This window comes from Saimiri boliviensis, chromosome 9, assembly GCF_048565385.1.
Source record: "Saimiri boliviensis isolate mSaiBol1 chromosome 9, mSaiBol1.pri, whole genome shotgun sequence".
Lineage (NCBI taxonomy): Eukaryota > Metazoa > Chordata > Mammalia > Primates > Cebidae > Saimiri > Saimiri boliviensis.
In genome coordinates, this window is record NC_133457.1 from 105,967,411 (window position 1) to 105,980,335 (window position 12,925).

At 46.3% G+C, this 12,925-nt stretch overlaps 1 protein-coding gene across 15 annotated transcripts in view; it reads right to left on the reverse strand.

Annotated features, from left to right (window-relative positions):
- The window catches only part of PTPRT (protein tyrosine phosphatase receptor type T), a 1,134,111-nt gene that overhangs the window by 8,948 nt on the left and 1,112,238 nt on the right, over positions 1 to 12,925 (reverse strand). For all 15 annotated transcript variants that reach the window (XM_039479697.2, XM_039479693.2, XM_039479696.2 and 12 more), the window contains 3 exons: positions 4,341 to 4,466; positions 3,300 to 3,463; positions 177 to 312 (listed from right to left, as the gene is read on the reverse strand). In XM_039479697.2, the coding sequence (XP_039335631.1) occupies positions 177 to 312; positions 3,300 to 3,463; positions 4,341 to 4,466 (426 nt within the window). The remainder of the gene's footprint in view (positions 1 to 176; positions 313 to 3,299; positions 3,464 to 4,340; positions 4,467 to 12,925) is intronic.

The following is a 12,925-nucleotide window of genomic DNA, read 5'->3' on the forward strand; positions in this document are numbered from 1 at the left end:
AAGTTGGGGAGGCTGGAAGGAGAATACACAGGGCAGATGACATACCAAGGGCACAGATTGTAGGTATACAATCAGCAGCCAGCTGTCGAGTGATTTAACTATTTGCTGTCATTTTCTTCAGGTCCAGGGAACTAGTACACCGCTGGCTGTTGGAGAACAGTTCCTGGGATACTCACCAGGGTCTCCACCATGTTGGATTTGTTGTTACGCAGTGTTTTCACGATGTGGAACACGTCAATGATGTTTTGCTGCTGGATCATCTCACACACACTGCAGACGGCACAGAAGGTTCCACTGCGGCCTCCCCCATTTCTAAACACAGAGCGAAGAGGTAAGCCATGTTCCTAGGTCCCTTCCAGGCACCTGATTCTAAAGCTACATCCGTAGGCATAGGGATCAGCTGCCTAGGCAGATGCAAGGCAAGGCGATGGTGAAAGCTTTAGCCTGAGCCATGAGTTAGGGTTTGAGTCCCACCTGTGCCGTTAACTTGCTTTGACCTTGGGCAAGTCACTTCCCCTGTCTGGGTCCCAAGTTCCCCATTCATATAATGAAAGGGTTGAACTAGATGACCTTTGAAAGTTCAATTAGCTGCTTGTTTTCTTGGTTCTATGAAGATGTTACAGACACTCAAGGCACACTCACCCAAACCCCAAGGGCAGGGTGGTACTCTGTCTTTGTACATGTGATACCTGCATCCTTGCTGATGCTTGCATCTGTGTCCAAAAGAATGCTCTAGGTCCATTTAAACATCCCATAAAGACAGTGAAAATTCACAAGTGATTTTCCTGCTAGTTCTTCCCAACCTTCATTAAGGACAGCAATACTCTTAGCCTAGGGCCAGCCAGCCTAAGCTTGGAGGTGGGAACTGGAGTGGCACTGAGAGGCTTTATCTGAAAATGACAGGTCTCTACTGTACACCTTGGTTTCAGCAAGATGCTACTGATCTTGAGCCTAGGGACAGAGGGCTGCTGGCAGAGCTATGTCTCTGTTACTCCTTTCTGAAACTCCGTAAGTCATCTTCATGGAAACACCCTTCAAACTCTTTATAGAGCATCCCTGTAGGAATATGCCTGATTTGGAACTCCTGGGCATGCTGCCAAGAGCAACTAATGATTTCATGTAATGGTCTGTGTCTAAGGAACATCTGGACGGAAACTAAGACACTCAGTCAATCTCCCAGATGTTTTATCTACAGGATATGCAATGACCAGATGTTTCAAATACAGAGAGTCGCTTTCCATTCACTGACTGGTGCCTGCATTCAGGGCCTGTTATGGTGTCTGTGGCCCTCAAGGATACCAAGATTTCTGTTGGCAGAAGAATGTCCCTGTCCCTTCCTTTGGTTCAAAGTACTGGCCACCTGGGCAGGAAAGGACATGGAAAAAAAGGCACTACTGGGGGGGAAAAAAAAAAGCAGGCTAAAAAAACAAACATGGGAGAGAGAGAGAGTAGGGTCTCCTAAGAAAGGAGGAGACCCTACTGAAGCAAGAATAACAGCATCCAAGAGGAAGAGGTGAGCAGACACAGGGTCTCAGGGCCTGGTAGTGTGAGACCCTGAAAGATGGGTGCTAGGGTAGGGTCACCTGAGTGTGTGGGAGGCATCTGGAGGCAGCAGAGATTAGCTGGCAGGAAACCAGCTGCTGGTTTCTGGGATGTAGACAGAGCCAGGTGGGCTCGGCTGATATCACCCATCAACCTGACTTGGGACACCACGTGGCATCTTCCTGAACTCTAGCCTGAGGTTTGCCTCCTTTGGAAAGGGAGTTCTGCTGCAGGTGGTGGCCCTGAAGCTCTGTGTGTGCATCTGCATGTGTCGTGTGTTTGACCCCTTAAACTCTCCTAACTTTCTTAATGTGCATGCACCATCTATTGGAGAGGGAGAACAATTAGCTGGTTTTTAAAAGACTGACCTCAATTCTGAGATCAGTCAGATGTTATCAATGCCTCCACTAACTCCAGAAGTTATTTGTTCTGAAAAAGAGAAGACCTTGGTTCAAATGTCCTTTAACAAACATTTTTAAAGAGACAGGCCTTCTCAATGACTTTTCCTCTAATTGTGGAACTTCTAAGAAGCAGAGTGAGTGACTGTGAATCAAATACTTCACACATAGCTGCTATGGCTGCAGATTTGTTTTGGGTGTAAGACTTTGTACAATCCTCTGGCCACTTTAGGGTAGAGTCTGTGACACTCGCTTTTTTAAGCAATTACATTGACAACATTTGCATATTTGCTACCACGACATTCTTGATCTCTGTTGGCAGATAAAGTGTGTTTACTTCGTATTTCATGCCAAGGCATTATCACGTCTGAAGATCGTCTAATTCAACATAACCGTTGAACAGATGAGGAAACTAAGGCTTACAAATACAGTGATTTTCTTGATGTTGCACAGCTCGTCAGCCACTGTCCTCGCAAGGTCCTGACCTCCACACAGCATAATGACATCAGAATTCATTAGAGTACAATGTCCATTCAAAGAGGTACAATTTCCAGTTCTCCCCAGCAATGGGGGTATAAACACAGCTGGTCTGGAGCCCACGGTGCCCCTGGGCAATAGTGTTCCCAGGGCCCTTCAAATCTATCTATCAGCCCCTCAGGGCAGTGCCTTTCCCTCCTGCTTTCTGTGTCCTATGATCCTTGTAAGCCCATTGTAGAGAGGCAGACATAGCAGACAAGCCCTTTAGTATCCTCAGAGAGACAGTGTGAGTTAATCGATGGCGCTTTAGCTTAAAGACCAGGGAATGTAAGCCATGGCCCCACTCCTGATTCCTGATTACCTTACCCTGCCTGCGCCTCAGTTTTCTCACTACAAAATGATAATATCTACCTCACAAATGGATAGAGGTGATTCACTTAAAACGTCTGGATTAAATTAAGCTCACTTAACACCTTCCCTTTCCTCTCCTTCTTCTTTGGGAAATAATAACGGAGGTTCTGATCAGTGCAACCCACGTTGTCCTGGGCTTTCTTGTAACTAGCAAGACACATCATGCCTCTTACATCACTTTCTTATTGGGAGCATTGGAACATGGTCTGCTACCTCCTCTCATGTTTGTGGAAAGACCATCAGGGTTTGCATCAATGATGTGTCATGTATTAGTTCAGGAAAACAAACTGGCAGCCCTGTTCCATGAAACGAGCATAATTCCTTTGAATGCACTGCCACTAGCCTTTGAGGGATGTTGAGCTGTGGTATAGCCAGGCCTGCCTAGGACTGGTGTATGTGGCCAGCAGCATCTGCGAGAATGCTCTATCACCCACCACCCTGTTGCCCTGGTGACACCTCCCTAGTACTCACAGGCAGTGGACCACGGTGCGTCCCTCCCTCCCGTCATACTGCTCCTGCCACTTCTCCAGCCGCCGGACCACTTTGAGCAGAGAGCGTTTGGAAGGGGGCGTGTCCCGGTAGGCAGGCCAGCCGATGTACTGGAGGTGCTGGACTATACGATAACCGTCCTGTGGCTGAGAACAGAGAGGCTGTTAGGGCTGTTCTGCGGGGGATGCTTGGGGATATGAGCCTTACAGATACCCTGGGGACTGCAGCATCATAGTGGAAGACAGACTAAATGGGTTCTAAGCTGTGTCCTCATGGGGAGAGTCTCCATGACTATTTCTGTTCCTCATGTGTATAGATTCTCTTGCCGTGACTGCCCTGAACCCCTTCTGTACCTGAAAAACTCCTACTCAGCCTTAAAAACCCAATTTATATGTCTCTTTCTTTAGGAAAGCCTTCCCTGACTCTATTGGGCAGAATTCTTTCTCCCTGAGGCTCCTGTGCCAGAACATATCTCACTTTCCTAGTAGACAGTGAACTCTTGAGCTGGGGGTCGGGGGAGGCGCTGAGTTCCTTTCACTCTGGATCCCGGGTAGTGACCAAACTCATTAGTTAGCAACCATTTCATAGATTGCTATTCTGCCCCTCCCTGCCACTACTCTGTTCAGCCAGTGAATTTCCTCATGGAAGCAATCACTTTTCATCTTGGTGTTTGCAGTGCCTGGCCCAAAGCGTATGGGATCCAATCAAAGTCTGCATCAACTCATGGCAGTACAGTGAGACACAGTGGGGAAGAGCTAATGTCTAAGAAGTTTTGTCTACACGGCAGCAAGTGTGTCAGGAAACAGGCAGATGGCAGGTTGGATGCCGCTCGTTGCATCTCTATGTGTTGGAGTCATTGCTGAGTCTGGAGCCGGAATCAGCACAGGCCTCACTTCCTCAAGGAAGAGATTATCAGGAGAGCACAACACAGACTCTTGGCTGGCTCAGCGGAATCCTCTCTCGGCAGCCTCCATCTGTTTCGGAGAGGAGGGGCTCAGCAAGCAATGGCGGCCGTGCACTTACCCGGGCCATGTTACAGATGCGGAATATTCTGTGGATGATGTCCTCATCTATGTCTGCGGAGACAAACTCCACCTGGATGGGTCCGTAGCACCCAGAGGTCTTCTCAGGCCAGTACTGCATACAGAACTGGGATAAGGAAAGAGGAGGTCAAAGGCAAGGGGGACTGCATCAGTCTACATTTATCACAAACCTTTCCTTTCTTTTTTTTTGAGACGGAGTTTCATTCTCATTGTGCAGGCTGGTGTGCAGTGGTGCGATCTAAGCTCAGTGCGACTTCTGCCTCCTGGGTGCAAGCAATTCTCCTGCCTCAGCCTCCTCAGTAGCTGGGATTATAGGCATCCACCACCACATCTGGCTAACTTTCGTATTTCTAGTACAGATGGGGTTTTGCCATGTTGGCCAGGCTGGTCTTGAACTCCTGACCTTGGGTGATCCACCTGTCTTGGCCTCCCAAAGTGCTAAGATCACAGGTGTGAACTACTGCGCCCAGCCATCATCAAGCTTTTGTTATAACTGGCAGGACATACTGGCCAGAAAGGTAGAGTATTGTGTAGGAAATCAGACTCAGTTTCCCCTTTAGGGAGCAGCCAGCCACTTTTCCTGGTGTTGAAATATCAAGGTTTTGAGCATAGAAACACTGGGCTGACAAATCTTTGCTATGTTGATTTCAAACCATTTCTTAGGCTTGCTGAACCTGAGTTTCCTCGTCTGTAAAATGGGAAGAATCATATCTACCTCGAAGCCCGGCTGTCAAGATTATATAGAACATGCTAAAAAAAGGGCAAGTACTGTCTAATTTTCTTTTCACCATGCAAATTATAGCAAACTCTCCCTCATTCCAGGAAAACCTTCATAGTATTCATTCATTAACAGATCCGAAGTAGTTTAAAATGTGTAGGGGTTGGATCTCAAAGCTGGGCTCTGCTGCTTACCAGCTGTGCAGCCCAGGCCTCAGTTTTCTTGTAGGTAAAGTGGGGATAATTATGCTTATTTTGCACCAAAAGATAATGTCACAGGGTGCTGACAGATCTTGCCCATGATTTTTCCTATTTACCTGGAATTGGAAATCAGAATTTACAGCTGAGAACAAAAGGCAATGATTGACCTTCAGTCTAAGACAGTGGTTCTCAGTTGGAGGCTGTTTTGTTCCCCAGGGAGCATCTGGCAATGTCTGAATACATTTTGATTGTCACACCTGGGGGTTGCTATGGGCACTTAGTGAGTAGAGGAGAAAATGCTACTAAACATCCTGCAATGCACAGATTAGCTCCCCCGGAGAGTTATTTGGCCCCAAATAACCATAGTGCAGAGATTGAGAAAACCTAGTCTAAGATCATAAAGTATTCATTATGTGTACAGGGGTCATCAAGATGAAGAGATGGAGGCTGGGTGTGGTGGCTCATGCCTGTAATCCCAGTACCTTGGGAGGCTGAGGTGGATGGATCATGAGGTCAGGAGTTCAAGACCAGCCTGACCAAAATGGTGAAACTCCGTCTCTACCAAAAATACAAAAATTAGCCAGGTGTAGTCACAGACACCTATAATCCCAGCTACTCAGGAAGCTGAGGCAGGAGAATCACTTGAACCCAGGGGGTGGAGATTGCAGTGAGGCAGGATCATGCCACTGCACTCCAGCCTGGGCGACAGAGCAAGACTCCTAGCAAAAATGAAAAAGAAAAAGAAGAGATGGATACCTTGTTTCTTTGTCTCTGTTGAGCTGCTAGAGAACTTCAGTTTAGGAGAGAATGTTGAGGTGGTGGTGGGGTGTGTGGCTGCAGTGAGTAGCAAGGCATGCTCCCTCAAAGTCCTGGTTCCCAAGGGACACAGATGGACCCTGCCTAGGTCTACAGAACCCAGTGCTGGGGTACAGAGGAGAGTCAAGGCTGGGGCTGCAGGCTTGCTGGAGACCACCACAACATGGACAAAGAGGCCATATATTAGATAGGCCCTCCATCTGGGGGTTGCCCTGAAGATATAGCCAAGGTTCACACAGAAAGACCCACGAGGCTCTGAAAGCAGTTTGGGATTGAGTCTCTCATCAGGGGAGGGGTTTGGTTCAGGCTACCTCAAGCTTGCAGATAAGGGGCTAGTTTGACAGAAGCGACCCACCCCCGCTCAGATGCAGGGTTTTCATCAAAGGGGGAGCTTGTTCTCCACTTTGTGGCCAAATAACAGCTATCTCACAGTGAGAAGTCACGTGTGAAAATATCTGCATTCTCTCCCTCTTCCAGAACTACGATGAGAAGGCAAGAGCAGGGAGCAGGAAGGATGCAGGAGATGGCAACTCATGTCTTCCACCCTCTTAGCGGTGGAATCCTCAAATTCTAGCTTAGCGATATTCACCTTACAGCAGCAGCTGGTATACTGTTGCTTACAGAATCAGCAGCCTTATTTTTGCAAATCAAGCTTTGCTGAAACACAGCTACTCTTACTCATGTATGTATTGTCCACAGTTGCTTTCATGCTACAGCCACAGAGGTGAGTAGTTGTAAGAAAGACGATACAGCCTGCAAAACCTGAAATACTTCCTATCTGAGTTTTTACAGAAAAAGTTTGGCAAACCCTGCTTTATAGGGTCATTCTGAGGATAAAGGACATAATTCATGTAAATAAAGCCCTTACCACAATGCCAGGCATGGAATAAGCATTTACTAAATTCCAATGATTTATACCATTATTGAACCCATCAGTGCTCAACAAAAATAATAATGATAATAGCTATCATATATAAATTTGAAGGATTCTCCTTATCACCCCTCATAAAGAGCTAAGTAGGCAAGGTTAAGCTTCAGAATGCAATGATGCCTTGCTTTACTGGCGTCTCCACTGGGGCTTAGCCAAGAATCGGGACAAAGGAGGTCTGAGCGTGTGTGTGTGTGTTGTCGGGGTTCTGGTCATAGGGCCCTCTGTGGCTGGACAACCATCTGCTGAGCTGTGCAATAATGACAAATCCACAGTTTGAACTTCATTTCTCTTTGCCATTTGCTTGCCTGCCTTGCACCCTTCACAGTAATGAGAGACTAGTACAGATAAGTCTATGGCTGGTCAGAGAAATCAGAATTAATCAGAACTGCCCATTAAAAAAAATAATTGCCTTTATCACTTGCATTGCATTTAGCGTTCCCAGAGTTTGGCTGTGATCCCGACATGAGGTGCGTGGATCCAGGGTTATCAGGGACAGCCTGTTACCCCCAATATTTTCAGTCGGGAGAGAATGTGGAATGATTTGTCTCTTTCAATAAGATTTTCAGACCAATTTCTCAAGCTAATAGGTTCTATGCCTCAAACAAGACTCCTGTATCTCGGGACACTTCTCTGCATTCGATTTTCTGGGTCACTCTCTCATAATGCCCAGAGGTCTGGGGAAGGTTGCAGGCCTTTCTAATCCTAAATCAGGGTCATCCTTTCACTTGGGTTCCCTAATTTGTGAGACCACAGCAGCAAGAGAATGGGTAACATTCAGAAGGATGACGTGCTGGCAAATGTGTGTTTGATCTGCCAGGGATCATCAGGGTCTCTCTGCAGCCTGGGACACTACATATACTGTAGCCACAGGAAATAAGAGAGAGAAAGCAGGGGAGTCAGGTGTTCTATTCCCACTGACTCTCTGGGGCTCAGAAATGACTCTAATCAACAAGAAACATCCTCTGCAGTTTAGCTCAAGACTGTCCTGGTGTTCAGGTGCTGTGGCTGCCCCTGGATGGATGCCGCCATTTTGGTCTGCATATGTTGTATAGCAAAAGGTGGGAAAATGTGTTGGGGTTTTCTCTTGAAGCTCCCTGGGTTCAGATCCTAGCTCTATCTCTTTCTAGTTGAATGGCTTGGCCACATCTCTTAGCTTCTCCAGGTTGTTAGGAGTGACTGTGAATTTTAACGTCTACTTAGCATAGGGATCTGTATCTAGCGATTCCTCGATAAATGTAAGCTGTGATTATTAGGCAGTATGGGGGAGGGTTCCTCAAAACAAGATGCATAAATGGAAGATTCTTTTTTTTTTTCTCCACTCAGTAGCTTTCTCTTTAGAATAATACCCAAAGGACTGCCCTTGTGAAAATTCTGGATCAGCCAGCTTGGGGTAGCTCTGAAGATGGGTAGCATCCTAGATACAGGATACTGCAAGTCATAGACAAGGAGCTGTAGTTGCTCTGATGAGTTGAATGACCAGAAGTTAAAAGAGAAAGGTTGGGATCATAGTAGAACCAATGAGGTACAGAAGGCAACTCAGTGTGTCACATAATCCTGCTCCTAACCTCCTAAATATTTTAGAAATTCATAATAGCATGTACAATGCATACTGTGCACATATTTCCTGCAGAAACCAGCAAGGAACTGAGCTTGGCTCCCCGGATCACACAGACATGGAACAGAGACCACATATGTGAGTGGAGGAGTCAGACTTTTCATATAAGCACGTAAGCATCTGGGATTTATACAACTCCTGGGAGGGAAAGCTTATGGCTTCTTAAGGCTCTGGAAATATGAATTCCAGGAAGCCTACTTGCTTCTTTAAGATCATGAGGACCTAGCTGACCTAAAGGCCACACTTACACTCAATGCAACCTTGGCATTTTCTTCATTTAGATGGAAAACATTTGAAGTTGGCTGATCCAAGAATAGATTCAAATTCTTCAGCCAGGAGTCTAGACCAACTGACTTTTTCTACCTCATTGCCTGGTAAGTACTCTCTCCTACTGCTTCTTTTCCAATGGTCTGAGGGTTAGAGGTGGAATGGCCTGAAGGGAGGGCTTTACCGCTGCAGATACACACAGGTAGTGGCGATGAACACATCAGGGGTAAGTCAATCCAGTTGTTGTTAATGAATTAGAAATAATCATGCTTCTTCCAGAAAAACAGAGGGGACATTTGCTGTTTTCTTTTGTCAGAACAAGTTAAACCAAGCAAAAGTCGTGAAGCCCGTGTGGACAGCTGTGGAACAGCTGCCATACATTATTCCACTCAGTGCTCTCCATGGCTGTTTGGGACCCGAAAAGGTGTCCTTTGGGGGTGCAAGTTCACGCGTGGTATATGACAAATGCAGAGGTAGCCTCACGCGTTAAACATCTTTTTCATGCTGATGGAATCAGAAAGCTTGTTAGTCACTGGAATAAACATGTTCTGATGAGTTGAATGAAGACTAGCATATGGGTCTATTTCTGGAATACACATTTTTAGAGCAATTTCAGTGCACCTTAGTTATGCCTTTCTTTAATTAAAAAATACTTTGATAAAATGGAAAGGCCAAGTAATAGCATAGCTTTAGAAATGAAGGACTCTATTTATTAAGGTCCCTGTGACCCAGAGTGCAGAAATCAATCCCAGGCCACCTAAAGGTGAAGTGAATTGGTATTTTAAAGACAGAGACATAAGTTTCCTGAACTGGTTTTAAAATTCAGCGTAAGTGATTATAAAATTCCTTTAAACAGATCCTATAAAGATCCATATACATATAATTGGCTTTGATATCATGTCCAGTTAAGGCAGACTGTGAATGAAGGCATAAAGAAGACAGGCCCAGGGATGGGTGGGGGGCGGGGGGTGTTGGAGAGAGAGGGAGACAGAGAAAGAGAGAGAAATATCAAAGTACGAGAGAGAGAGAGAGAGAGATATCAAAGCACGTTGACACATCTCCCCTCAATTTGTCCTCCCAATATACTCATGAAGTTTCATAATGCAATCTACACATAGTGGGTGGAAACTTACTCTTATAACAGCTGCATCAGAGTTTGTTTCTGGGAAGGAATGGTTGGAGTTTAGAAACATATCTACAGACGAGTCTTGTGGCGGGAAGCAAGGTACAGAGCAGGTTTTAGAAAGAGGTACTAAAGAGACAGCTAGATTATGCAGCTTAAGAAAGGAACAGCTTTTGGGGAGAGGGTGGAAGAGCCGAGAAGGGAGAGATGGGAGGAGAGGTAAACGGGAAGAAAACGGTTTGGGCAACAGGGCCAGGGAAGATGTGTTTCTGCCAGTGAGGGCTGAGGAGGCAAGGTGGAGCTTCAGAACGAGGGTGTGTGATGCTCAACTCTAAGTCATGGGCATTGGTGGGGTACACAGCTCACGTTCCTCCGACTAAAGCCTCCTGAAACTTGTAAGTGAAGATGAGAATACAACCCCTCAGAATTCTCAGAAATATTGGGGATGGACACTGGGTTTTCCCATAGGATGGGGAGTAGGGAACAGAGAAAATTTTATTTAAATCTTCAGAGACAGAGGAAACTTGGCTAACATCTAGGTTACAGTAATCTAACAAAGGATAACATCAAGACTTGGAGAAAGTAAAGGAAGTGGCTCAAGGCAACCCAGTGAGTCAGTATGCCAAGGCTACAAGTTGAACTCAGGTCTCTTGACCCCAGACTTATTTTACTCTTACCTCTACCATTCTGGTGGGAATAGAAACAGAGCCCCTTGTGAAGTCAGACCTGAGGCTGGCTGAGATGCAGGTTGGGTGTTGTACATATTTTGCTGAAGTGTTAGGCTGTGTTTTTACAAGCCCAGATAAAAATGGGATATTGGGCCAGGCGTGGTGGCTCAAGCCTGTAATCCCAGCACTTTGGGAGGCCAAGGTGGGCGGATCACGAGGTCAAGAGACCGAGACCATCCTGGCCAACATAGTGAAACCCCATCTCTACTAAAATACAAAAAAAAAAAAAAAAAAAATTAGCTGGGTGTGGTGGTGTGCACCTGTAGTCCCAGCTACCCAGGAGGCTGACACAGGAGAATTGCTTTAACCCAGGAGGCATAGGTTTCAGTGAGCCGAGATCACACCACTGCACTCCAGCCTGGTGCCTAGTTACCGACCAAGACTCTGTCTCAAAAAAAAAAAAAAATGGGGATATTGACAGTTGGTATTTGCTCTACAGGCACAATGACAGCATGAGACATCTCTGAAATAGCATCCTGCTTTTCTCCTGGGAAGAGTGAGGAACTCGCCTCTCTCACTTCATGAGAATCCATCACAGCCCCCGTCATCCTTGCATTCATCCACCTTCACCTTTCCAAAAGGCTTTGCATCTCCTGAGCTCTCAGCCTTTCCACAGTGGAAGCCTCAGAACTGAGCAACTCAGCTTTTATGTAAGTTGTTGGCTCTAATTTGTTTTAAAGTAAAGAAACATCCCTGTATGCTCCACACACCAGGTGCCATAGCACATTCATAGGTCTCAGGGATTAGGCTGTGGACATCTTTGGTAGGGTCATGATTCTGTGGCTGGCATGGAGGATCTCCTGAGCTCTCTAAACAGTTTGCTGAGTGTGGCAGGACTGCAAGGAGGGCTTCTTTCTGGTGTCTGCTCTCCATGAACTCTGCCCTATCCATAGAGCCCACAAATAGGGAAAAGATGTTGTCAGTGCTGTCGGATGTGGTTGAAAATGTTCTTTCTGCTGAGTCTGAGAAGCCACAGAATCCTCTGCTGGCCGTTGTGGTTCTAGGATTTTACCCCACAAATCTAACCAGAGACATCTGGAGTTCTAAAGAGAGAAAAATCTGTAAGGTTGAATGCAAAAGTTTGAAAGCCTTTATTTTGAGCCCTCATTGATCATAGTTATCTTTGAACAACAGCCACTGCAGAGAATGGAAGAATATTTGGGGCTGACTGAATGAAGGAGTGCAAGATTCTGAGCAGGGGCAGATTTGGTCAGCAGTGCAAAAAAATAAGGCCCTGTTAGAGCTCACACCCTTTTCTTATTTTGCTGCAACTTACAGGTAGCCCTGCCCAGTCCCCAACATCAGCCCATACGGTTCCCAGGCAAACCACAGGAGGTGGCATCAGTCCTGTCAGGAGTGACCTGTCCATGTTGCCGGGCTGGGCCAAGTTGGGGGCTGCCTTGGCACGAGCATGCAGGCAGACAGATGCTGACGGCATTTCAAAGAACCGCCCCTCCAGGTGCCGAGGGCGGCTTTTCTGATGCTCATGCTGTGTCATTGTTTACTTTCATAAGGCGCCCAGCTGCTGTGGTGATGATATTTATATCAATAGTGCTCTATTCATCTGCTGGTTTCAGGGAATGCTTGCCAGCTGCATATGGCAGCCAACCTCAGGGTACTTCTGAGCCTGAAGGTTCTGCATTTAGAGAATCAGTTCTCAAACTCTGTACCAACATCTGGGCCTGAAAGAGTCTTCATTCACCCAGGACCTTCCCCTGAAAGGGGAAGCTATAGCCAATGACCTTGACTTTTGTTTCAAAGGTTTTATATGTCCCAAAGTGAAATTCTTTGAAAGTCATCCTTTGTTGCCTGAGCTCTCGTTTTGCTGAAAGGGATGTTGAAAAAGAGAAGAGCAAACAGGCTTTTGCAGGCCAGACCTCACGCCCAGCCTCATGAGCTGAGTTCAGTGTTTGATTTCTTCAGCCAAAAGTGTAGGGTGGTGATGCCTTCAGACTCCAGAAGTCTGCAGGGAATGTTCCAGAACTGTCTGTTTCATGGGAATTCATTTATTTTTACAGTTATCTCAGTTTCTAACCTTCTGTTGCTCAGGCCTCAACTCTTCTTGGAATTATTCTTGATTTCTCTTTTTTAAGACAGGGTCTTGCTCTGTTGCCCCAGGCTGGAGTGCAATGGTGCGATCACAGCTATCTACAGCCTTGATCTCCTG